At 40.9% G+C, this 26,419-nt stretch overlaps 1 protein-coding gene across 2 annotated transcripts; it reads right to left on the bottom strand.

The window, feature by feature from the left end:
- Positions 1-324: 324 nt before the first annotated feature.
- Positions 325-25,888, bottom strand: LOC137260146 (uncharacterized). Of its 2 annotated transcripts, XM_067797843.1 has the most exons (10): positions 25,775-25,888; positions 21,048-21,111; positions 15,900-17,285; positions 15,008-15,079; positions 14,486-14,566; positions 13,292-14,015; positions 5,339-5,469; positions 4,594-4,647; positions 4,110-4,406; positions 325-3,115 (listed from the first exon to the last, which is right to left on the bottom strand). In XM_067797843.1, exons 3-10 carry the CDS (start codon positions 16,087-16,089, stop codon positions 2,448-2,450), a joined length of 2,217 nt encoding a protein of 738 aa, XP_067653944.1. In that variant the 5' UTR covers positions 16,090-17,285; positions 21,048-21,111; positions 25,775-25,888; the 3' UTR covers positions 325-2,447. The 2 variants fall into 2 exon arrangements, with proteins under 2 accessions (XP_067653944.1, XP_067653945.1); XM_067797844.1 differs by lacking the exons at positions 15,900-17,285; positions 21,048-21,111; positions 25,775-25,888 and adding an exon at positions 15,589-15,664.
- Between the last annotated feature and the right edge of the window lie 531 nt (positions 25,889-26,419).

Genomic DNA, 26,419 nt, shown 5'->3' with positions numbered 1-26,419 from the left:
GTCTTCTTTGTTTCTGCTGCGTGGGGTGTCCTATGGGTTACAGCGTTTGCTCGTCACGCCGAAGACCCGGGTTCGATTCCCCACATGGGTACAACGTGTGAAGCCCATGTCCCGCGCCGTGATATTGCTGGAATATTGCTAAAAGCTGCGTAAAACCATACTCGCTCATTCATTTCACAGTGTTGGTTGTACGTGTTGGCTACTGTTTTGCTTGTTTTAAACATATTTTTTGTTCATGAACATCAGTGGTGTATATATAACATTAACGTATATTTTTCAAACCCATTTTTGTAACGAAACGGAAACTCAAGAATGAGGAGAATGTTTTATGGATATACAACTTTTTTTTATTCAGATTGTCTTTATATCCATAAAATATGCTGTCTTTATTAATCTGCTTAACTTCTCCTCTTTTCAATACTGTACTCGTCAGTATATTTGTCGCCCGTGGAATTCTGATATAAATATATTTGTTATATCCCTTTTCTTGCCTCACCACGTGACGGTTCATGTTCACACTGTGCATTTTTGGCACTGAGAGTCTTAGCGACACAAATTCACGACAATGCATCTGATTTAGACATCTAAACTTACGTGCAAGCGTCGGTGAGCGAGTTATAATTAAAGTGTCAGTATTTCAGCCATACCGTGACTAAGAAAGTTGTACACACAGAAATGAATAAAAGAAATGTTAGCAAACACACTTACCTGTCTGCAAAATTAATAACAGTAAAACATCTAGATTATCATACAAATACATTTAAAACTAATAATTAAATCTAACATACATTAACTGGGAATGTCAAGACAATATGAACACAGACTATACATCACCAACAGCTGAAGGTAGATCACCATACATGGGACCATGAGGACTTGCGGTACCTTTGCTACCCGCATGGACACTAGCTGGATCTACACCCAACAATCAGCTGTTGGCAGTTATAGACCATGAATTAAAACGAAGCTACGATTCGAAACGATGGTGGTTTCACATTAACTTTGAACTATTTTGTGGACTTGTGTACGCTTTCAGGGGGACATTAATTTTACAATACTTCAACCCCCTTTGAGGATACAGCCAGCAAATGATCTCAATTAACTTAACTTTTGTAAGACTAATGTCAAGTAGGGATGAAAACGTTTTGATAAATACTGCTAAGTTTTGAAAAAGGTACGTAAAATTAGATATGCATAAATTCCAGTTATTATTCTACAACCTAGATCCAAAATGATATTTGTCAGAAACTTATAGAGTGTCTATATAATGTACAAATTGTCTGACATTAAATTTGTATTACCACTAGACACTGTGCTCCAGGTTGGATAGATGTCCAAGGCAACAATTTATGACAGTCACTTGTCACCAGCATGAAAAATATATATTGGTGTTCTATTCTGTAATGTGGGCCATGGCCCTGTATACTGAATAAAGAAGTATGTCTAATCCAAACCACCAATGCCAAAATATACGGCTATTTGTAAACTAATCATCAAAACTTATCTAACGAAACAGTGTTAGTTTTTTTAAAAAATATCCTTAAACATTTTTACTTATCCCTTGACATGCTTGACCGTAACTCTTTCTAAACAAGGGATGCAAACCGGAGTGAAAGAAAATATACACACAGTGATTTAGAATATTTTCAAATTCAAAACGTGAACATTTTGAAAGGTTTTGTGGCTGACATTCAAGTCACAAACTTTGTGTATGGGTTGACAAATAGTCGCCCCCACCCCCAGGCCCGCCACCCCCAAAAACGTGTACTTTCTTTTACATGTACATAATTTTATTTCTCCCAGAGAGTGAGTTGAAATTAAACGTCACATAGGCTATGTTTCATCCATATGGTGACAAGACCAATCAATATAATACACAAAAGTGAATGACAAATGGTAAAAATCTGACATCGAAGGACATTAAACTACATTATATCACGTAGGCATGTAAAACTAGCAATTAAAATCTAAAACAGTTTCACAATAGAGGACTATACAATAAAAAAACGGGCTATAAATCGCCAGCAACTGATTTTTCCCTAAGACAATTTCATTGTGGGACAGATCCGACTGTCAGCTCATCAGGCTGTCTGTCACTTGTGGAAATCTGTCAACGTTTTACATTGATGAGCACATCAGGTTGTCTGTCAGCTGTCGAAATCTGGGAAAGTTTCACACAGTTGAGCTCATCAGATCATCTGTCGTGGAAATGTTGGAACGTTTTACAATGTTGAGCACATCAGGGTGTCATGGAAATCTGGGAATGTTTTACATTGTTAAGCACATCAGGCTGTCTGTCATGGAAATCTGTGAACGGTTCACATTGTTTAGCTGACTCTTCTGTCTGTTGTGGAAATCTGTGAACGTTTTACATTGTTTAGTTGACTGGGCTGTCTGTTGTGGAAAACTCTGAACGGTTCACATTGTTTAGCTGACTGGGCTGTCTGTCAGTCGTGGAAATCTGACATATTGGCTACATCCTTCTCACTGTCCGACCCCACGACAGCACTTTGCTGTTCAGAATGATCACAAGTACATTCCAGGCAAAGACGCCTCTTGGAAAGGCCTCTCTCGTGAGTAATGAATTCTCGATGAAGACGTTCATTCTTAACTTCAAGAGCTTTCATTATTGTTTTCATGCTTGTCACTTGCTTGAAGAGTTCCGTCCATCTCACTGTGTCTGGGAGAGTAGACGCGGACAAATCTTGTTGCAGAGACTGAGAAATCTCGTTCATCTGATACAGAGAATCTGCCAGTTGTCTGATGTTCACCGTCTCCTTCATCTTACAGAAGGGACACTTTGTTCTTCGTCTACTAGACACTGTCAGCTTCTCCAGCTCGTCCTCCACTGTTTTAGCCAGAGTCTGGTTTTCTTTAGAAAGCATTGGGAGGAACTGGTCCTTGAATGTTTCGTGGCTGAAGTTACCTCGTAGGTAGGTAACAAAGGCCTTGTTTCTCGAATGCTTGGTTGGGCGTACCAAGATGCTGTCCCTCCCAGCTTCAGACATGACATCACTGCTAATGAGGCGATCCATCAGACGCGTGGACTCTAAATCCAGACCGCTGATAAGGATGGGGGAAACCTTCCTTATAGACTCAATGTATGCATCGGAATCTGGAAATGGAATATGGAATAGTTATTTAGGGAAGGAACATTGTCCCAGAGTTACCGTAAAACCATTCTTTAGAAGAATCTTCCACCGCAGAAAGACCCGTTGGAGTCTGGGGTAGAATAGGCCAACAGCAGAACTTGCTTGCTATAAAAGGCGAGTATGTCGTAAAAGGTGACTAACGGGATCCGGTGATCAGGCTTGCTGACTTGGTTGACACATGCCATCGGTTTCCAAGTGCACCGATCGATGCTCATGTTGTTGATCACTGGATTGTCTGGTCCAGACTCGGGTATTTACAGACCACCGCCACATGGCTGGAATATTGCTGATTGTGGCGTAAAACTAAGCTCACTCCCTCACTTCAAAAGAAAGCATTTCTACCAAAAGTTATCCGTGGTGTATATACTGAGAGAAACAAATAGAGGAACACAGGAAAATTCATAGAATCTGGAAATGTGACCTGCAAACAAACAATCCGCCATTCACATTGCATCGTTAAAATTTATAACACATATCAATCTATCTCAAGTAGTTTGCTCTTGTTCCCGTAGAGGTTATCGGAAAACCTTTCTTTCAAAGAAAGCTTTTCTACTCATGTTATATTTGGGATTACTCTCTCAATCAAGTACAGATTCTGGTACTTTCGAGGGTTTCCCATCCTGCATTCGAACGTACACTCTCGGAGTGTAATCACGTAATCGCCAGCACTCACAGTCAGCCGCTTAACCCGTCCACCAACCGTTGCTTCCAGTGGAAGGTGTATTGTAGGTTTGGGGAGTATTGTAGGTTTGGGGTGTATTGCAGGTTTGGGGTGTATTGGCCTTTTTTATAATTTTGTGACGTATCGTAAATCACCTTTCAATTGCTCGGTAGCATGCAATTCAAGTGCCTGAAAATTTGAAGCGGTCATTCTAATGGCAGTATAAACCGTTTTGTTGTTGGGGACAGTATTGCTAAAACTGATGTCAAAACCTATTCCCTCACTAACACACTTACCGTCCATGTCTTCCCGAAACAGAAGCTGCAAATTCCGCTGCCTGAAGCTCTGCATAAGGTAGTCCTCCATAAAACAGTTGAGTTTGTCAAACTCCTGGACGTCCTCTCCATCACGGAGATGGTCTTGGAGAAAGATGGCTGCCCGCTGTGAACACTGTTGCAACGTAAACTCGATCATCCGTTCCAGGTGAGCAACGTCAGCCCTTCCACGATTACTTGTACCGCCTGCAGCTTCCAGTATAGCCGACGCCAACACCTTCCTTGCTTGCATCACCTCCTTGCTGTCTGAAGTGGATACTGAGGACAAGAAACGTTCATTGTCAACTGGAGCAGAGGAGTAGCATTGTGCTTAAAGCGCTCACGCCGAAGACCCAGGTTAATCCCCCTGATGGATACAATGTGTCAAGTCAGTTTTTTGGTGTTCAGCATGATATATTGCTAACAGCGACGTAAACCAAATATTATTTCACGAATTAAAAAGTACCTTCTGGGTCACCTGGGCGTGCAGCTCCTTGTGGCGCGGCATCGGGGACAGATTCTGAAAACAATACACCCACATCAGTTTCCCTCAGACCGGCGGAGACCCGATTATGCGAGGAGGAGGTCAGTATCCTGTCAGTTCCTTTCTTCAAGGCATTGTCATACATTTGTCTTTATGTTCGCCACATCACTTACTCACCCAATCAGTTAACCATCCCATCCACCCTCCCTCTCACACACTCACTCATCCAGTAACCAACCTACTTACTTACTCACCTTCCTTTCACCTAATTAACCAAAACACCCACTCACTCACCCACAAACACACACACAATCAACCAACCCACCCACCCACTTGCTCACCCAATCAATTAACTATCTAACCCACCCTCCCACTCTCGCACTCAGTCAACCCACACACTGTCCACTTACTCACCCTCCTTTCACTCATCCACCCATTCCACCAACCCAGCCACCCACTTACACACCCAAACTCTCACCCACCCACCTACACACACAAACTCTCACCCACCCACCCACCCACTCACTTTATTATTCACACTATATAATGAGATACCAATGAACACACTGTGTCTGACGTAGAATTCCCACTTGGCGACGATATCAGAACAAGGAATAGACTATATAATGAGATACCAATGAACACACTGTGTCTGACGTAGAATTCCCACTTGGCGACGATATCAGAACAAGGAATAGACTATATAATGAGATACCAATGAACACACCGTGTCTGACGTAGAATTCCCATTTGGCACTGCTGCTCCACGATGTTGTCACCACCACATCGGGACCAGGGCCAGCCTCTTGTTCACAAGCTGCGGATGGACACCTCAGTACTTGCACGTTTCTTAATGTCCTAGAAAATGAATGAAGCGTTGGGAATGGCATTACTGAGTAAATGTGCGTGTGCGTGCGTGCGTGCGTTTTGCACTGGGAATTCCAACATTCGTTAAGTGAGTGAGTGAGTGAGTTAATATTTATCGTCACATCGGCAATATCTCAGCCATATCGTGACGAGAACATTTAATACTGAAATGAAATATATATATCTATTATAAAACCTGTCAACAAGAGACAGTAAAACAACTGGAATATCACAGATGAGAATATAAAACTAGTAACTATACCTAAAACAATGTATCTATACAGGACAATACAAGATAAAAATGGGCTATAGATTGCTAACAACTGAAGGTAGATCACCATACTAGGGACCATGGGGACTTACAGTACCTTTGCTACCTGCATGGACCCTAGCTGGATTTACATCATCCCCTCAGCTGGCAGCAATTTGGGAAACCTAGCCATGCAAATAAAAAGACACTTATGCTACGATTAAAAACATGAAAGTTTGAATTTACTTTGAATGTTTGTGGACTTACGTACCCTCTCACGGGGACAATAGTTTTACAGTACTTCAACCCCCTTTGAGGATACAGCCACTAACAAGCGCAGTTCTCAATCTAAACTTCCAATCATAAAATATTTATCTATTTACAATTCAGACAATAAATCTAATTCTTTTAAAAATGCAATGATTAAATGAGAGCTTGTGTTATTAAAAAGATCCTTCAGAGTTCGTGAATTAAAATACTGATCCCTTGTGATGGAATACTCGACACAGTCAAGCAGGATATGCTTGACTGTGATTCTTCCATCACAAGGGATACAAAACGGAGGATCCTCACCTTTAAGCAAATATTTATGTGTATATCTTGTGTGGCCAATACGACATCGTCGCATGATGACCTCCTCAAATCTGGACTGACAACCCAAGTAGGTGTAACCAATATACGGTTTTATTTCATGTAATTTATTGATACCTACTTGAGTGTCCCACTTCTTCTGCATCAGATCACGGATATACGTTCTAATGCAAGCTTTGTAATCTGAATATGGAAGAAAAAGTGGTGTCACAGATTTGTTGAGTGCCGCCTTGGCAGCAAGATCGGCCATCACATTTCCAGAAATACCTACGTGACTGGGTAACCAACAAAAGACGATGTCGTATTGGCCAGTAGCAAGAGTATTATACAATTCAATAATTTCAATTAAAAGCGGATGTTTACAAGAAATGTTTACAAGAAATAGCCTGAAGACAAGAAAGAGAGTCGGAATATATTATATACTGTTTACGTTTAGGGTGTCTTTGAATATATTTAAGAGCTGTTAATATGGCGTTAGCTTCTGCTGTAAAAATAGAACTATTATCGGGTAATCTAGAAGATATTGTTCTGGATCCAATGACAGTAGCACAAGCAACTGCACCACCGTCCTTGGACCCATCTGTAAATAAGGATTTGTAATTGTTATATGTATGTTTCAATTGATTATATTCTTGTTTATACTGTAATTCATTCGTTTCTGATTTTTTAAATGTAGTTAATGTTAGGTCAACCTGTGGCCTAACCAACTGCCATGGGGGAGAGGAAAGAAGACGGGAAGGAGCTATATTGTTCAGCTCAATACCACCAGCAGCAATAAACGGCTTTATTCTGAGCCCAAGAGGTGGAGCAAGAGAAGACTTTTTGCTATACAAATCCTCATAAAGGGGATTGAAGACACAGTTATATGCAGGGTTAGATTCGTTAGAGTATAGTTTTATGATATATTGTAAAGATAATTTGATACGGCGTTGTGCAAGAGATGGTTCATCGGCCTCAACGTAAAGACTGTCAATAGGTGAAGTTCTGAAGGACCCAAGACAAAGTCTTAGACCTTGGTGATGGACAGGATCAAGAAGTTTAAGGTTGCTTTTGCAGGCTCCACCATAGACAATGGAACCATAATCAAGTTTAGAACGAACGAGTGATCGATATAAATGGAGAAGGGTAGCTTGATCCCCTCCCCATTTTGAATTTGAAACCACTTTCAACAAGTCAAGAGCTTTCAGGCATTTACTTTTAAGTGATTTAATATGTGGTAAAAACGTTAAGTGTGAATCAAAGATTAGACCCAAGAATTTGGCTTCCTTCACAACTTTAATGGGCGTCCCATCTAGAGACAGTTCAGGGTCTTTATGTGGTTTGTATTTTCGACAAAAATGTATGCAGTTAGATTTCGATTTAGAAAATTTAAAGCCGTTTTCAAGACACCATTTATTAATCCTGTTTAAACACAACTGCAATTGCCGTTCAATGGTATGCATATTTTTACCACGACAAGAAATATTAAAATCATCCACAAATAACGATCCATCAATTGAATCGTTTAAAACTTTTGATAAACTGTTGATCTTGATGCTAAAAAGAGTGACTGACAAAATACTGCCTTGTGGAACACCCTGATCCTGATTGTAATGATCAGACAGGGTAGAGCCCACGCGGACCTGGAATTGTCTGTTATTTAAAAACTTGGCAATAAATTCAGGCAAACGACCTCGCAACCCGAAGTCATGTAAATCTCGTAAAATGCCATATTTCCAAGTAGTGTCATATGCTTTTTCAAGATCAAAAAAGATAGACACAGCGTGTTGTTTGTTAATCAGTGCGTTTTTTACAAATGATTCTAAACGCACTAAGTGATCGACAGTACTTCTGTTTTTGCGGAAACCACATTGTATATCTGTGATAAGGTTATTAGTTTCCAAGTACCAAACAAGTCGATTATTTATCATGCGTTCCATGGTCTTGCAAACACAGCTTGTTAATGAAATCGGACGATAATTGGATGGATCCGTATGATCACGTCCAGGTTTAGGTATTGGTACTACTATGGCGTCACGCCATGACGGAGGAAAGTTACCCGATGTCCAAATATCATCAAAAATATTTAGGAGAGTTTCTAGGCAGGATTCTGGTAAGTGGTTCAGGAGTTGATAATGTATGTTATCAGCTCCAGTAGCAGTGTCATGAGCCTGATCAAGAGCAGTATGGAGTTCATGAATAGACAACGTTTCATTATAATCTTCAAGATTTATCCGAATTGAAATTAATAGTTTTCCTTTCTTCTTGTTTTTGATATTGCTGGAATTTTGGTACATAATTGGAAGAGGAAGAGTGTTTAGCAAGGGTTTCACCTAGTTTATTAGCAATATCTGATTTATCAGTAAGCAATTGATCTCCATGTTTAAGATGATGGACAGTAGATTTAGTACGTTTACCTTTGATTTTCTGGACCATGTTCCATACCTTGGACATGGGTGTCCGAGAATTTATTTTGGACACACAATTTTGCCAAGTTTGGCGTTTGTTCTGTTTAAAAGTACGCCGTGCTTTAGCATTTAAAATTTTAAATTTATTTAAATTATGTACCATAGGATGGCGACGGAAATAATGTTCTGCCTTTTTCCTTGCCTTCCTAGCTTGTTTGCACTCATCGTTGAACCATGGTTTTCTTATGTGTGGAACTACAGAGGAATTTGGTATACACTCATCAGCTATGGAATTCAGTTGATCAGAAAAAGATTTAATAGCATCAGGAACGTCAATAAAACGTTCAGGTGTAAGTTTTTCAGCACACAGTGTTTCATATAAAGCCCAGTTAGCCTTTTTAAAATTCCGTCTTGATGATGGAGGAACATCAGATGGAGTTACAGCTTTTAATATAGTAGGAAAATGGTCACTTCCACACAGGTCATCGTGGACTGACCATTCGAATTCATTTAATAGTTCTGAATTTGTCAATGACAAGTCGAGAGCAGAATAAGTCCCTGTACCAGGGTGTAAATATGTGTTGGAACCATCATTATAAATACATAAGTCATTGTCAGAACAAAAGTCCTCCAACAATTTGCCTCTAGTGTTTGTATCAACACTACCCCAGAGTGGGTTGTGCCCATTTAAATCACCCATTATAATACAGGGCTTCGGGAGCTGATCATATAGAGCTTGAAGATCGGTTTTGGCAAAAGCCGAAGACGGTGAAATATAAAGACAGCATAGCGTAAACGCTACATGTAAAGTAATTCTCACTGCAACAGCCTGCATATTAGTATTAAGTGAAACAGGGCTTTGAATAACGTTTTGTTTGACTAGAATGGATGATCCTCCAGTGGCCCTATCACCCGGGGGTGAAAAGCAATGATATGCATTAAAATGACGAAGGTCAAATGTATCTGTTTGCTTTAAATATGTCTCTTGGAGCCATATCGCTGAAGGTGTGAACTCTTGGACTAATAGCTGTAATTCATGTAAATTAGTCCTCAATCCTCTGCAGTTCCACTGTACAATATTATTGGAATAAACTATCTTTTAGGGGGATTTATTGGGGATCTACCCCGCACTCTTTTGCAAGAGACCCATATTTATTGTACAACTGAATTTTATTTTGTGACCCTTTAGGAGCTCTGCCACTTTGTTGTTTTGAAGCATCAGGCTTAGGCTTAGGTTTGCCTTTAGCAGTTTGTTGTCTATCAGCTGTCGATTGAGACTCAGTGCGTGACTGTGAAGATAATTTATGATCAGAAGAAGACTTTGATGTTCCAGGAAGTGATTCCTCAGTCTGTGATGACATAGCTGGGTATAAAGGTTGTGGAGAGTCACAATTGACCCAAGTCAAGGTAGTTTGGCAGCTTGTAGATGATTTTGTTATTTTAGGGCTGCGCACAGACGATGTGTTTGCTACTGTAGCATAACTTTCTGTAAGGTCAGATCGCTTCACCAGTTTCTTTGCTTCCGAAAAAGAGATGTTTTGGGTAAACTTTATTCTGTTTATTGCCATTTGCTCTTTCCAGATGGGACACTGTTTCGAAGAAGAAGAATGCTCGCCTGAGCAGTTGGTGCATTTTTTAAAATCACTGTCACAATCTTCCGTTGTGTGTGTCTTCTCACCACAGTGAGCACACACAACAGACAATGTGCAGGTATTTACACCGTGTCCATATTTCTGGCATTTAAAACATCTGAGTGGGTTGGGGATGTACGTTTCAACTTGGATATTGCAGTAACCTGCCTTCACTGATTTGGGAGCATTTGGCGATGAAAAAGAAAACAGATAAGTATTCGTTTGGAATGTTTCATTGTTTTTTCGGGTTGAAAAACGCTTCACATACAGCACACCTTGATCTTTCATTTCACATGCTATATCAAGTTCGGTCATGTCAGCAAACAATCGATCCCGATCTCTGATGATACCTTTACTCGTGTTCAAGGTCTTGTGAGCAGAGACCGTGACCGGAATACCGACAAAAGATTCAATACTCATCAAGTTGGTTGCTTGTTGTTTCTTGCTGCACTCAATTAGTAAGGCACCCGAACGTAAGCGTCTAATGTTCTTAACATCTCCTGCAATACCTTGAATACCCTTTGACACTGCGAAAGGGTTCAACTTCAATGGTGTCTTTTCCGGAGTCTCAATAACGAGGAAACGTGGCCAATACTCAATCGATAGAGACGGTCTATGATCAGCATCAACAGGATCAATTTCAAGTGGACGTTTAGTTTTTTTGGTTGGTATTTCATAAGCCATGATTGGTGTCATATGGTTCATCATCCGAGCTCCCCACCCACCACGGAGTATCACAAGGACAGTGCTAAAGCAAGCGGGCCTCCACCTTGCAGCACCAAGGATACCCGGATGATATACTCCAGTAGAAGAATTATAAGAAATTAATCTACCAGATTGGCCCATGAGCCATCGCCCTCTGGCATAAGACTCTAGGCAAAGTTCATATTATCATAATTTACAATCAAACAAGTTACAAATCACCAGTATTGCCAAAGCCGAAATTTAAAACAATTCCAAATCAAATTTGTGCAATGGCAGATAGACAGTCCATGCACAGGGCTTGGCATGACCAGCCGATTGGTTGAATCGGGCCAATTCAACCACCCGTCTAGGTGAAGTAAGGGCCAAAGTGGTGTGTTGGGCAAATGAAACGCAGCTAAAAGCCCAACTGCCCTCAACCACCAGGTTCCCGTCCTCCACCGACACGGGACGCAACCCACGGCAAACAGGTTGCCCAATTTAGTCGCCTCTTACGACAAGCAATGGGGTGCTGTGGACACATTCTGTCCCGGGTCCACACGGGAGAAGAGCACTTAGCGTTATCCAGCACCCACCACGAGGAGGTGGCTCTTCATGGGTGCCACATTCGTTAAGTACGTAAGTCCAAATATATTAAAAGTAAATTTAAACGTACACTTTTTTCGTACAATATGTATGCTTTTAATTCATTCATTTGTCTTCAGTCACCAATGGCTGAAGGGGCTGTGTAAATCCAGCTAGGGCACATGCAGGTAGCAAATGTTCCCATGGTCCCTAGTATGGTGATCAACCTTCAGTTCAACAGAAAATAGTCTAAAAGTGGGTTAAGTTTTACGTCACATCGGCATTTTTTTCAGCCACGACGAGGTCAAGGACATTTTAAGCACAAAACTTAAAAACGCATACGTGTATATTCATTGCACTGTAACAGAAAATGGCATAGCGCAGATTAGATTCAAAACAGCCTTTGACCTGTGGATATTATAGGTTTGTTTCTAACAACATTATTTATAATCAGATATTCGGTTTTAGTGAAAGATGTGATCTAGAATTTGAACTCGGCTTTTCGAGATTGGCTAGTCCCCCTACTCGTTGAATTCCCCCCAGGACGCTTCCTGTATTTCTTCGTGTATTTTCCACGACAAGATCAATCACACAATGACAAAGAAAGTATTGAATCTTTAGTTATGGATGACTATTAATGTAACCTGTGTTGTATTTGGGATTACACTGTCTTAGTAAAGAACAAATTCTAGAACTCTTTTGAGTTGAGTCCCATCCGGGACTCGAACCCACATCCTCAGTGTCAGGCACCTACTCGCCAGCACGTAAAGTCAGCCGGCTAACCAGCTAGCCACCGCGACTTCCACGGGTTGGTCTTTGTCTGCTGACGATTTGGTGCCTTGAGGGGTACAGTCTGGACATCCGGTTTTCCGACTTCCTTTTGGATGGGACCCAACACAATGGAGTACTAGAATTTGTACTTTACTAAGAAAATGTGCAATTAATTCCCAGTTTGGCAAGTGTTACACGTGTTAATCCGATTTGGGGAATCGAGCCTGGGTCTTTACGAGTGGCTTTAACAATTGGGCTACCCACCACAGGAAGTTAATGGTGGTGTACCAGTCTAGCGATGACAGAAGTTTTGCTCAGCATAAAGAAATCTTAATACAGTTGAAACTGTCTAAACCGGCACGTATCGAGACTGAAGAAATAGTCCAGTTTAGACGGTGTGCCGGATTGTAGAGAGATTACCTCCGACTAGAAATAGTTTTGTCACTCTCATATATGTTGTTCTCTCATAATAACACATGTCAGCTCACTAACTGCATGTGCGAACCCGGAAGGTCCGGATAGAATAGGCCTTCAGCAACCCATGCTTGCCATAAAATGCGACTATGCTTGTCGTAAGAGGCGACTAACGGGATCGGGTGGTGAGACTCGTTGACTTGGTTGACACGACTGCTCAGATCGATGCTTATGCTGTTGATCACTGGATTGTCTGGTCCAGACTCGATTATTTACAGACCGTTGCCATATAGCTGGAATATTGTTGCGTGCAGCGTAAAACTAATCTCACCTACTAGTTGCACGTACAAGTATACCCAACCTGAACCTACATTAAATTGTCTTTGTCGGCAACCGTGAAGTTCCAAATCAGAATTTATTGGTGACTATACACATCCGGCCGATTAGACTGCTGCTGGTGTTGGCAGCTTCCACTACACTTAGGCCACTACCGCGACACCTACCTCAGATTTTCAAATTCCTTCAGGGACTCCTGGAGACAGGTGACAGTGACAGTCTTTGAGACAATGCCGAGTCGGGTCACTAACTCTCCTACTATAAGTGTTGTGTAGTCAGATGTCGGGAGCGTGACACCAACACGGCGTCGATCTTCCAACATTTCAGCCAACAAATCAAAACTTTCACCATCAAAGCAGTAACAGGAGTCAAGGCTTCCCACAGGTCTAGAGAAACAAGAATTAACTCGTTTCAAAAACAGATGTATCACATCGTGCCATTTCTTCGGATTCATTTGAACCGACCCAGCTGGTGCACCTTTGGAGGTTTCTGTGACAATCTGCTCAAGATCTTCAACGAATCTTTCATTGGACTGGAACTGCCCTGGAGACAGAACACCGTTGTTGACAGAGAAGTCCGCAACGTCTTTCCTCACAATGCTCACGATAGCCCTGGCGAGCTGTGAGTTGTAATATTTGGCTCTATCCAGTTTGCGGTCATTTGTAAGGATTGTTAGAACCATCACTGGGCTGTCATCTCGGAAAATACACACGTCACACAGCACGTTGTCTGGAAACTTTCCGTTCAGAGTCTTGTTTAAGGTGACCATTAACGAGTGTCCGATGTAGGCAAAGTATCCCCCTTCACAAAGTTTCTCTATTTCTAAGAGGACGGTTTCAGCAACATCTGACAGGTAATCTACCATGACCTTCGGGTAGATGAATCCTTTACCTGAAAAACAGAGAACAAGAGTACAGGTAAGACTTGGCTGACTTGCTCTGACAGAAAGCAATCAGGAATGATAATACTGTTGGCTTGCTGTGAAACGACAATGAGAATGAATATCGAAGCTGGTATGAGTGAGTGAGTTAATATCTAACGTCACATTGGCAATATTTCATCCATATTTATAGGTAGGTCTTTTAATTCTTTGACACAAAACGTTGCTGGGTCATTTGAGGTCCCTTCATCAGGTTGAAGATTTATCCATAAAAGATCTTGGCCATATATAACAACCTCTAAATGCCACTAAAAGACATGAAACTTAATACTTTAAAATACTTGCTGAGGACCACATTCAAGAAGACCCTGTTATCGTCGTCCTGAGCACGGGCAATCCGCTAGAGCACGTGCACATTGGACATTCACGAGTCTGCCATTAATGACCATAGAAAAGAGTACATAATATTATTTCAGTTTACCTGCAAGCTCCGCGGAGATCCATTGTGAGAAGTACCCTCTGTTGTACGATCCTAGAAAATCTTCTTGATCATGGATCGTGTCTGCAGTCGAAGAAATATAATCTGTCATTCCCAACCAATATTTCAGCTCTAAAATCAATTTTGTCACACACGGATTTCACACCCGAAAAACACATAGTTTCGGCTTTATAACTCATGACATTACCTTGTGTCATTAATAAAATAAAGCTGTAGTATTCCTAGGAGTGCATTTCATGAAACAGCTTTGACAGATTGCTGTTTAACGCAGCTCTCAGCTTATATTCCAGCTGTTGTTATAGCTATATGGCGGCGGTCTGTAAATAATCGACGCTATACCAGACAATCCAGTGATCAACAGCATGAGCATCAATCTGCGCAATTCTAACACGGATCCTCACTAGTCGCTAAGGAACAATCAGACTGAACATCGGAAAAATAATGTACAATCTGAAAACGACATCAGTTAGATTAACCCTTACTCAAGTTAGTATTTCGGTTTACCTGTGAAGTCGTACATGAAGGCAGGTGGGCAATAACCAGGTAGTTCATGGGTGGATGTACCTGGAGATGTACCTTGACACAACAAACAACACAATTAAGTTATAGCATGTAGCACTGGAGGAATGCATATGTTTGTGATCCACATTAGAGCGGATCATGGAAGCCTCAAGCCTCGGTCATGGCATAAATTTTTTAAGGATTTTCAAACTATATTTATTTCCAGCCATGAACAGTCCAAGTAAACTTAGTCTCAATGTATTTCGTTACACTCCACCAGTGAGTCTAACAAAACCTTATAGGAGGTCGCGTCAGGTAACCTTTGAGCCACCAATGGTCGTCCAATCAAACGCGAGACGGTTAAATAGATTTAACCAATCTTTAAGGATCGGAGGGACTTTCAAAATATTCAGGTCACTGACACAGATCTCTCCAAAACCAAAAATCCGCATATAACACAGTTATTTGACCTGCAGTTATACGCGTTTGGAGTTCTGTTGACATGATTACCATTAGGTAATATTTCCGCAAGATGACATACTTGAATATTGCCAAAACACAATTTTCAGATACTGTTTACTCACCGTTGTCTTGGTTGTACGTACACCGTGTGTATCACTTGGAAGCGAGCGAACACTAAATAGCATTCGGAATCGTTCGGGTACGAGCCTTTTCGAGATAAAAAGTTCAAAATGTATGTGCGAATGTGCACTTTTGCGATTGTGTAAGCTGTGTTCTGATTGGTCAATCTCAAAGGTTACCTGACGTCACACACACACACACACGCACGCACGCGCGCGCGCAGTATGGAAAACCCGTTTCTGGTGTCCTCCACTGGAAGGTTACTAAGAATGGCTAGTCACTCTATATAAGACACACATCAAGAAGTCTGTACCTGGAACGAACGTCTGTGGACTGCGTCGAAAAGAAGCCGGGCTTGATGAAGACAGGTCTTGTTCCTCGACTCCACTGACGATGAGCTGATCCGAGTACAGGCCCAAGGAAACGGAGCTGCTAGACTTACCACAGCTGCCTATAGACGTCGTCATGGACCCTGAACGCTTATGTGTTAGGAAATCAGACATGATGGCGGGCGTGTGTATCCTTAAACCAAAGACGTGTCAGAAAGCCTGGTCTCAAGGAACATCCTCTGAATACGATGGAGCCACGGGTAATTTTTATCCTTAAAGCAAAGACATGTCAGATAGCTTGGTCTCAAGGGACATCATCTTAATTCGAAGGAGCCACTCCTTAAAGTCCATTCTACAAATTGTTCCATCTTGAATTGTGTACGTCTCTGGTCCTTTCTTTTCATAGAACACAATGCCTTCAACACAACCAACTGCAATTTCAAGAATATACCTAATCTTATTGTCTTTGTCTGTGAACCTGTGCAGTTCTACCTTGACCATCTCCTCTGGAACGTCCAATAAATGTCCATCGAAACTGAGAAATGCTGCCTCATCCTTGATCTTCTTGAAGAGTGATGACCTGAGGTCTGACACAGACCCAGGCACATCTACACCCCACAGTTCAAGAATCTTTGACTCATATGTTTTATTGCTGTCCCGCTGCTCATATATTCCAAGAAAGAATGACCCACCTTCTTTCACTTTAGACAAACAGCTTAAATTTTCTTTAAAGCGCAGGTCCTGCCAAACATAATCAACAAAATCTCCAACTGACTTTATTTCTTTACTGGGCTTGTAAACTTTTAATTCTGTCCTTCTGTTTTCATGCAGTAGGGCCGAATATTGATTTAATCCTCGGAGCTTGGGAAGTGCTTTTTTAGGGCGAACGTCACTGGACAAAATTGACACGATATTTATCGTTGACGCCCTCTCAATCTTAAAATCGGAAGACACTTTGGTCTTAAAATCAACTGTTGATATGAATGGTGTTTTGGTAACTCTTAGCAACACAACATCCAGAAATTGTTCAAACTGTTTCCATTCGTGCAACCACTGGCGAGTGTATGAGTCAATGAACAGTTTACCGTCAGGGATTAGATTGTTCAAGCTATTATCCAGAAAGTCGTCGAGATGTCCGAGGTATTTATCATCACTTGTCTGTCCACTTAAATGTATCAACACATCTCCGCCCTCGGTGTTTCTCAAAGCACTGACGACCTTCTCGATCTCCTTCAGTTTTCTCCGTTTTCTCTCACTTCTCTTGATTTTCTCAGTGAGAACACAGACGTCAAGATGGACCAAAAAGAAATTTGGTTCTACTAGCGCTTTATTGTATTGTCGTCGCAGTTTGAGACAGACTGTACAACTACCTGAAATGATAATAATGATAAATGGTTATTTATATAGCTGAAATATTGCTGACTGTGGAGTAAAACAACAGACAAACAAAACATATCTTTGCAGTTAGTGCGTCAGATTTCCGGGAGCAAACGCTCACTATCTAAAGATTAGTGTTTGAATATATATACATAATGTATCATCCAAATCTGTGTTCAACAAGAGATGTCGTTTGTGTGAGATCAGACAGTAGATTTTGCACAATGCCCAGACAATGCTATGACGTCATCAACTTGAAAGCGTCACAATGATCTGATATCGTTGCACTGCAAATCTAATGCCAGTGCTGTGTTCAGAGATGTACATTTTTCATTGAAAACTACTGCACAATGATTTTGGGTGATAAATATAACCTCACCCTCGTGACTACTGATATCAACTACATCAACACTTGTCGATAAAGGTAAAGACATCCTCGACAAGCCTTGGATATTTGATACGTTGTCAACGTGTGGTGATACATTTGATATCAGTGGACACTTGGGTGAGATTCTCTATTTGTACACAAACAGATAATTCGTTGTAAACTGAAAAGGAGCACCAGTGGGTTGAGAATCAGAAGCGGGGAAATCTAGACTTGCTTCATCGATGTATATATAATCTTTTATTCCTCCATGGTGAAGAGTACAGAAAGAAAACAGTATTTATCTACTTATGTACTTATGTACTTATGTTAGAATTGTCATACACATTTGAGCTAATCTCGCGTTTGAATTTAATCAGTCAAAGGCACGCGTGACACAGAGTCACTGGAACACAGCTTTGTACATCATGTTGATGTATTTTACACACAGAGTTGTAAACTCAGTCAGGTCCTCTTTGATTAGGGGAAAGTCGGTTGTACATGAAAGCAGGCACTCGGTAAGTTCCGTTGGGTTCATGCTGTGAAGTTTTACGCTGAACTCGATTGGTCCGACATTGATTAGGCCTAACCATAGTTCGTCCCGAGTTGCCTCTGTGTATCTACATACAACTACGGCGTGAGTGAGGGGGTCATCATACATCAAACCACACCGATGACACAGCCTTGTTTCACACAGGTCTATCACGGTCGCGCAAGCTTTGATAACAAAGTTAGCTTGCTGTCTGAGTGATGCGTCAAGCAATGACACAGTCCATGCAGGATGGACTTCAAGCCGGCGATGTATCCGGTGGAACTTGTGAAGGCCAGGCTCATCTGCCAGCCGACGGTTCCACTGTGCCACATGATACTCTCTGACTGACGTCTTCACTATTCTTCTCCACTTTAAACGCCCCAGGAAGCATCCTGATTCTAGGAATTTTTCCAAGTGACAATAGAGTAGGTATTTCTTGAGTACCCTGACTACATCAGGCACATATCCGACGGAAGACGATGAGACGTTGTGTAAGTAGCACATCAACCGGGATACGAACAGTTTGTGAGGGAGATATTTGTGGTTCATGTTCAAGAGACCACCCAGGAAACACAACTTCTGCTGATCTATAACTGCCTCTAGGGGCAACACTCCAAGGAGTCCAAGACAACTATCAGCTCGAGTGGTACGAGGTAGGTCTTGGATTGACTTAATGACGTGTCTGTAAGATCTTTCCAGCATTAAGATCTCAACTTTGGAAAGGTTAGTCCACAACTCCGACCCGTACAGGGCTTTGAGAAGAAACACACGGCTTACGACTGTCAGGCTGATGATTGGGTTTGTAAAACGTGGGTGAAACCCACAAGCTGTCAGTGATCTCACGCCGGACCGCAAGGAAATGGCAGCTCGCGTCACATGCTCTATGCTTGACATGTTACTTGACAAGAATATTCCAACATGACGGATTGTATCCATCCATGGGAGAGGTTGGTCGTACAACGTAACTTCAACTTGCTTTAGTTGTTGAGATCTCGGTCGGTATGGAAAAGTCACTATTTCACTCTTGGCGGTTGACAGTACATATCTCCAGTCGTTGCTGTATTCCTCCGAAATCGTCACCATCTCTCTAAGGGCAGAGACCCTTGATGAAATGAGTGCCACATCATCTGCCTGAGTGGGAGAGCACACACTTAAGTCCATCACAGCAGCACCAAGGTTCGACTGAGAGAGTTTCTGGAGCAGGGAGTTTATGTACAGCAGATACAACTTCCCTGACAGCACGCCTCCTTGCCTGATGCCCTGCATCATGGGGATGGGCCTAGAATACATTAAGTCAAGGAACACTTGACACCTCATTCCAGTGAACATGTCGTCAAGAACAGTCCACAAGGAACCTTTGATTCCACTCTCGAATAACTTATATTTCAAACCATTGTGCCATACTGTGTCAAAGGCCTTTGATGTATCCAGGAACACAACGTGGATATCCTCCTTTCGCTCGTGGTAATGGTGTATCGTCTCTTGCAGGTTGAAGGATGTTTGAAGGGCAGATAACTGAGATTGGTATGCCATTTGCTGTGGGTGAGGAAAGGTGTCAGTTTGATTTAGACCGTCCAGTCGAGACAGGAGCACCATCTCAAACACTTTGGACAACACAAGGGAAAGTGATATGCCACGGTAAGAGTTCGGATCTTTCTTTGATTTATTACCACCTTTGTACAGAGGTACCAGGATGCTCTCACGCCAAGCTGTCGGGATATGTCCAGATTCAAGAATGATGTTGTAGAGAGTTGCCAAGTGAAACATCAGGGTTCTGCCACCATACTTTAGGTGTTTGTATACGATCTTGTCAGCACCACCAGCTTTATTGTTCTTCAGCTTGGTACAGCACTCAGTGACTTCCAACTCTGTGAATTTAATTGGTTGTGGATCACGTTCTTCCTTGCATTTAACACGGATCTCCTCAACTAGGGATTCTATCTGCTTACAGAAGGAAGAATTGAAATTGTCTCGGTCTTCGGCAGTATATACATCCTGGAAATGGCTAGCCCAAGCATCAAATATGGCTTCTGGATCACTGTGCACTGTCCCTTGATACAATATTGGGGAAAGTGTTGACTTGTGCCCCCCTCTGATCGACCGCACACGATTCCAAAAGGTTCGGATATCAAGGTCGTGGGCTTGCTCGAGTTCTCGGAAAGTCTGTGAGATGTGGTTGTCACATGCTCGTCTCATGTGCTTCCTGAACTCAGCTTTTGCTGCTTTGTAATCTCTGTAGGACGTGTATGTAGAGCCACGAGGTTTGCCTTCAGCAAGCCAAACAGCGCGCTTAGAAGTCATGTAATTATGAGAATCATTCACGATTTTGTTCCAGTATGGCTTCAGAAATGACCTGAATGATTTCATTGGTAGTGTCTCCCTGCTGGCATGCAAGATAGTACATGTTATTGCTGAATAATATTCATCAATGTCAATCAGCTCACAATCGTCCGCGGGAGGTTTAATAGTCCACAGCAGATGGGAGACAGCAAAGGTATAATCCTTCAACCTGTCCTGGCTTCTCGCTTTTTCAAACGAAAGCGAAAGCGAGTTTGATACTAAATCTTTAACGAGTTTAATGAAAATGGTATTTCACGGAAGCGAGTTTAGTATTCTGTTTATTACTCGCCATCATAAATTGACAGAAACTGCGGCGAAATTGCCTACCGTGTGAGGACTCTCAGCTTTCAAGTCAAGCAAGGTCTAGTAAAATCGCGACATGAACATTAGCATTGTGACGTCACAACATTGAACCATTTTGACGTCATACGTCAAGCGATATTACACTAGTGTAATATTGAAGAGAAAATATTACACTGCAGTATCTTCAACGGGCGAGTAATAAAGTAATCTACTCACACGTGTCAGAGCTTGCCATTCTCAGATGTCCATTTCCGAATCATACCGGTCATTTTGATTCCACCTACAGCAGAAGGGCACGCTCTTAAAACAAAGGCCAGTTACACAGTAAAATTCCGATAAAAGGTAAAAGCTATTCGCGGCTAGAAAAATATATAATCCTCTGAAAATGAAGCACAAAAATGATGAAAAGAAACTAACAATCAAAACTAAAAATCATCTTATCATGAAGTTTATCTTCTTTTAATAAGTTAAAATTAAACCATTAGAAAAGGTATTGAACAGTTCTGGAATAGTTGGGACGGTGTGTAAAACCGCTAGCGAATGAGCATACAATGCATTCCAACAAAGGTACGACACTTAAAGGAGTGTGACATAGGATACATGGACTGGGATCCTTTCTTCAATAAACAAGAGTCAGTGTAATATCCAGTTCGATACGCTCGAATCACCACTTCATCTTGTCTGTTTACACCCGTCACTTTAGTTGACATCGGCATTGTTCCAGCCCGATAGTGACGAGACGAGTATTTCGTGGATGATACCCTAATAACGTTTAGGGTATCATCCACGATTGTATGCCATGAAGCTTTTTCTGTTGGCTACATTTTTTGCTGCCAGATGCTATTTTAATTTTGCCAAACAGGAGGTTTTAAGTCATTTTATGGAAACTTACTGTTTCCCATTGACTGCTCAAGGGCAGATGATACCCTAATGACGATTATATGCTTTTTTTTTTGTTTGCTACATTTTTGCTGCCAAATGTTATTTTGTAATTTTGCCGAATAGGTTTTAAGTCAGTTTATGGAAATATATTGTTTCCCATTGACTGCTCAGCAGCTTAGCTGCAAAATCTGCAAAATCTGCCTAAGAATTTCCTTTAGTACCAACGTGACTGGACAGCCAACATATAGTGATTTCAATATTAGTCACACACACATTCAAATGCCATTTCAAAGTTTCAAGTCCCTAGTGTGGTGATCTATCTTCAGTTGCTGGAATCTATGGCCCATTTGTGTCCTATTGTATTGTCCTCTATAGTTAAACTGTTTTAGACATAATTATCAGTTTTACATTCTTCTCTATGATAGTCTTGTTAGATTTACTGTAGTTCGTTGACATGTTTTTACAATTTGGCATTAATTAATATGTACTTTTGTAATTAATATATCCGATTGTAGATACAACCAGGGATAATCTACAACAGGGATAGGTCACTCGCTTGCTCCATTTGTACTAATTAACGTGTGCCTCGTCTTGCTCAAACGCACACAGTGACTTGGCTCGTTCCCAGCGCAACTTCAGTTGTGTTTAACAGAATTCCAGCAGGTTTTTTGTATCAGTCGGAATTTTACAATGAATGAATGAATGAACTATAGTAAGAATTAAGAGCAAGAATTATGTGAATGAATGGAAGAAACACGGTAAAAGAAAAAAGGTAGGTGAATGAATGAAAGAATAAATGATACACCGCGGCCTTCCCTCCCAAAACATGATAAAGAACGCAAAAGTATCACGAGAACACATGTTTTAACTCCAGCTGTCCTTTTTAAAATTCTACTTTGAGACATTTTTGTTTACATTAATCATTAATTCAGATATCTTATTCCATATGAGGAATGGAGTGGACATTAACAGAATGTAAACTGACACTGCCATACCCCTCTCAAAAACAGAAAGTGTAAAACTGTCACAAAGCGTCCTAAACATCTTTCCAGTTTCGTCAAATAATAAGATCAACAAGAAAGAAAGAAGTTATGAAACTATAACCCTCAAGCATCACAAGCATCAATGACGGATCAGATCAGATCGGCGATATATCGTATTTTTCACACACCTCAAATACAAACTAACATTCTTTTTTTAGATTATGAAACTATCACTATTACTTGCAAACACATTTCACCTGAAAGTATATTCCCATCATAAGAATTAAAGGTGTATGTGAAAGATACTTTTGAAGTAATAACTAGAAACCCCCAAACAACGGCGAGTAGTATTTCAATGGCGGATCAGATCAGATCAGATCAGATCAGCGATATGTCACTTTTTTCACACACCGCAAACACACCCTAACATTCTTTTTTTAGATTATGACACTATAACACTTACTGGCAAACACATTTCACTTGATAGTATATTTCCCTCATAAGAATTAAAGGTGTATGTAAAAGATGGATTTGAAGAAATTCCCGAACAACGGCATGTAGCATTTCAATGGCGGATCAGAACAGATCGGCAATATGTGATATTTTTCACACACCTCAGTTACACCCTTTTAAGTCATAAAACTATAACTATTACTTGCAAATACCTTTCAACTAAAGGTATGTTTCCCTTCTAAAAATTAAACGAATGTGTGGAAGAAGTTTTTATCGGCACAATTTAATCTGTCTTCGCGGTGAATCGAGAATAGAAGCCAGTGAGCTATAACATACTGACTTGAAATTTTGCTACAAATCTTCTGTCCTATTCCGGACACTAACACCAATTATTTAACATAAACTAAAGTGACAAAATAGTTAACTTATCATCTACATGTAGGATTTCAGTTGTTATGTGGCAGACACAACTATGTACATAGGGATTTTATTAGTTTAATGTTTCCTGTTCTGTATATGTATATCTGTAGGCTACTTAATAGGTCATGTGTCCCTCAAGCCCTTAACAAACCCAAGCCATGACATGCTCAACAGATTGGCCAAGCTAAACCCCCAACTTAAACCTTTTGTCTAATAGCCTGAACTCACAAAGTCACTAAAGAGACAAGTTCACAGAGACCCTTGACAAATCAGGTTAGTTTAATATATCTCTGTATATTTATATCATTTCACTTATATGTTGTGATACGTTAAATATGTTCTATTAAAATAAAATAGGCGTTTGACATTGTAAAATGTCATACATTACTTATAAACATAAATATGCTAAACCAGGCTTAGCAGTTGTAAGGTTTTTTGTATATCTTTTCCATCTTTACTCTTGCGTGCATGAGATATTTAAGTCCGAATGTGTTGTAGAATAGACATATTTTAATTCTGTTAGCATGTGTATACAATATGCGCATATAACATTTCACATAGTACATAAATTGTTGTAGTGATCGGTGCTTCCGCACTCGTACATCGGGTCTCATCGGACTGGCCATCCAGTGACACTCGTATGTTTCCGGGTGTGATCGAGGCACGTGATCAACTTACCCGCCAAATCTGACAGGTGACGATTGACAGATCGAGATTGGACACAGAAGAGACAAGACGTTGACTACTACGAAAAACCGTCTACGATCTCCCCATCATCTACGCTTACTAAGCACAAGGTAAGCGCCTTTCCCTAGCACTTAGGCTTTCACAACATTGTAAAGCGTGTTACTCTTAGTTATGAGCGTAATTATGTTTTATTCAGATATATTGGGGATACAGATTTTTGCTGTGCTGTGTCGTCACCCCAGTCTCACCCACGTCTCACCCACTGGATAGGCTCATTGTTTGAATAATTCATTTTAGATTTGTATTTTTATCCTATGTATTCCATTAACTATACCAATTACATGAACAATTGTAATATAAATCAGTTACTATCCAACCCATGTATTTTATAAACAGCAATTTGTAAACAAGTTCACAACTTTGTTTAAATTAGAATGTTTATTCATATATGTCTTGCTATATATTTGACAAGATAAATTGTAACCTTATCGTGTAATTTATGTTGTTATTTAGTCTGTTTATAGCTACAAGTAATAAGCATTACACCTTGAAGATTTTATGTACTATTTATTTTATCCTTATTTCGTTAAACGTTTCAGGGTGACTTATCAACGACAAAATAAACATTCCTCGGGCAATAGCTCACACCCATAGCGTGTGTTTGTCCTTTGAACATTCACTGCCCTGCTACAGGTACAACACTCAGCGAATTTAATCAGCTGCTGAAAATAAAACGGGCTCATTTTTTAATACTAAGCTGCCGCCATATTGGCTACACTGTTTACGGAAGGACCCGAGGCCTACGTTCAGGGGCTTTTCAGGGAGTTTCCTCTCCCTGTATATATAGTCTCCCTGATACTACTAAATATCATCACAGGTCTAACATATTCTAACTTCTTTTTAACATTTTTATATCTGCGCATTCAACCAACAAAACTCAAATATGTTGTGACCGTTGCATGCTCAGGTCGGGCGAGTATATGACTATCCTCTTCCTGGTTCATTCAGGAGTCGGCTGCACCCAAGGCCAGCGTATTACAATCAGTAGCAATACGTGCAGAATACCAATTAATTTCCTTCACGCTAGATGTCCCTCAATGTGATCTCACTACACTGAGGCGAAAGACAGTTGTTTAGAAAAGCAACGCACACGTACTTTAACCTACACAAGCACTGTGAATGACTTAAGACCACAGTGCAGTAATATTGTAATTATGTTGCACATTGATCAGTGACTGGGTCAAAGCGACCTTACACATTCACGGTCAACCTACCCGACTTTATAGGAAATACCGACTATAGAAATGTCATTGTTAGCTGGGATCTGTGGTTAGGTCCGTATGATTGTGCATAGCCATCACCAACTCGTCAACACCCACAGACATAGATAAACTATATACGTAATTTCTACCTACCCAACCAGTCGAGTGACCTGGTTTATATTCCTCCGCGTCATATACAGCAACACGTCAAAACAGTTACTCTGCTGTCGTAAAGATTCAGCGAAAGAACTCGTACCTTGATGCTTGAAGGTGTTGCTCAAACTGGACCTCCAAGCACTGGGAATCTGGACCTCCAAGCGCTGTGATTCTGGGTCTCCAAGCACTGTGCCTGACAGTCATACAGGGGTTTACGTCAGCTCTGAAGGAAGCCGCAGTGACCACTATCCGACACGCTATATATAGTTCCACAATGTCGATAACGTCAGCTGTGGAGCTCAGGACGTTACTGAGGATGTTTAATACCTCGATATGTACGGTTAACAACTCGACATTAACTATTAACAACTGACAGAATGTAAACTGGATGTATTGTCGTTCATGTGTGACGCTTGCAGACTCGCAGTCATTGGAGCTGTTATGTATCTGGAGGCTGTTATGTATCTGATAACTGATTAGGGCGCATCACAGACAATGACCATGCAAGTGTCCTCCCATTACGCAGACAGGCAATTAGCAGACGCCTCAGAACAACAAAATTCACTGTTCAATGAACAGAAAGCTACTACCTGTTACCTACACATTATAATGGAATAGTCCAAATAATAACGCAAGAAAGAAACTGAAGCTACATTATTTACTTTGAACGATATTGCTGCAATATAAAAACAGTTGATTTTCCCTCTCGTACAAAAAGACATCTAAAAACTTTTCTTGAATGAAT

The sequence above is a fragment of the Haliotis asinina genome, chromosome 13, assembly GCF_037392515.1.
Source record: "Haliotis asinina isolate JCU_RB_2024 chromosome 13, JCU_Hal_asi_v2, whole genome shotgun sequence".
In the NCBI taxonomy this organism is placed as follows: domain Eukaryota; kingdom Metazoa; phylum Mollusca; class Gastropoda; order Lepetellida; family Haliotidae; genus Haliotis; species Haliotis asinina.
Note: the sequence above shows the minus strand (reverse complement) of the source record. Positions and strands in the feature narration are given on the sequence as shown.

Excerpts from the sequence above, each read along its gene's own strand:
- LOC137260146 (XM_067797843.1), bottom strand. The coding sequence starts at position 16,089 with ATGTCTGATTTCCTAACACATAAGCGTTCAGGGTCCATGACGACGTCT. Across the intron at positions 5,470-13,291 it reads AAGGAATTTGAAAATCTGAG|GACATTAAGAAACGTGCAAG; the intron begins GTAGGTGTCGCG and ends TTCATTTTCTAG. Across the intron at positions 4,407-4,593 it reads ACGCCCAGGTGACCCAGAAG|TATCCACTTCAGACAGCAAG; the intron begins GTACTTTTTAAT and ends TCTTGTCCTCAG.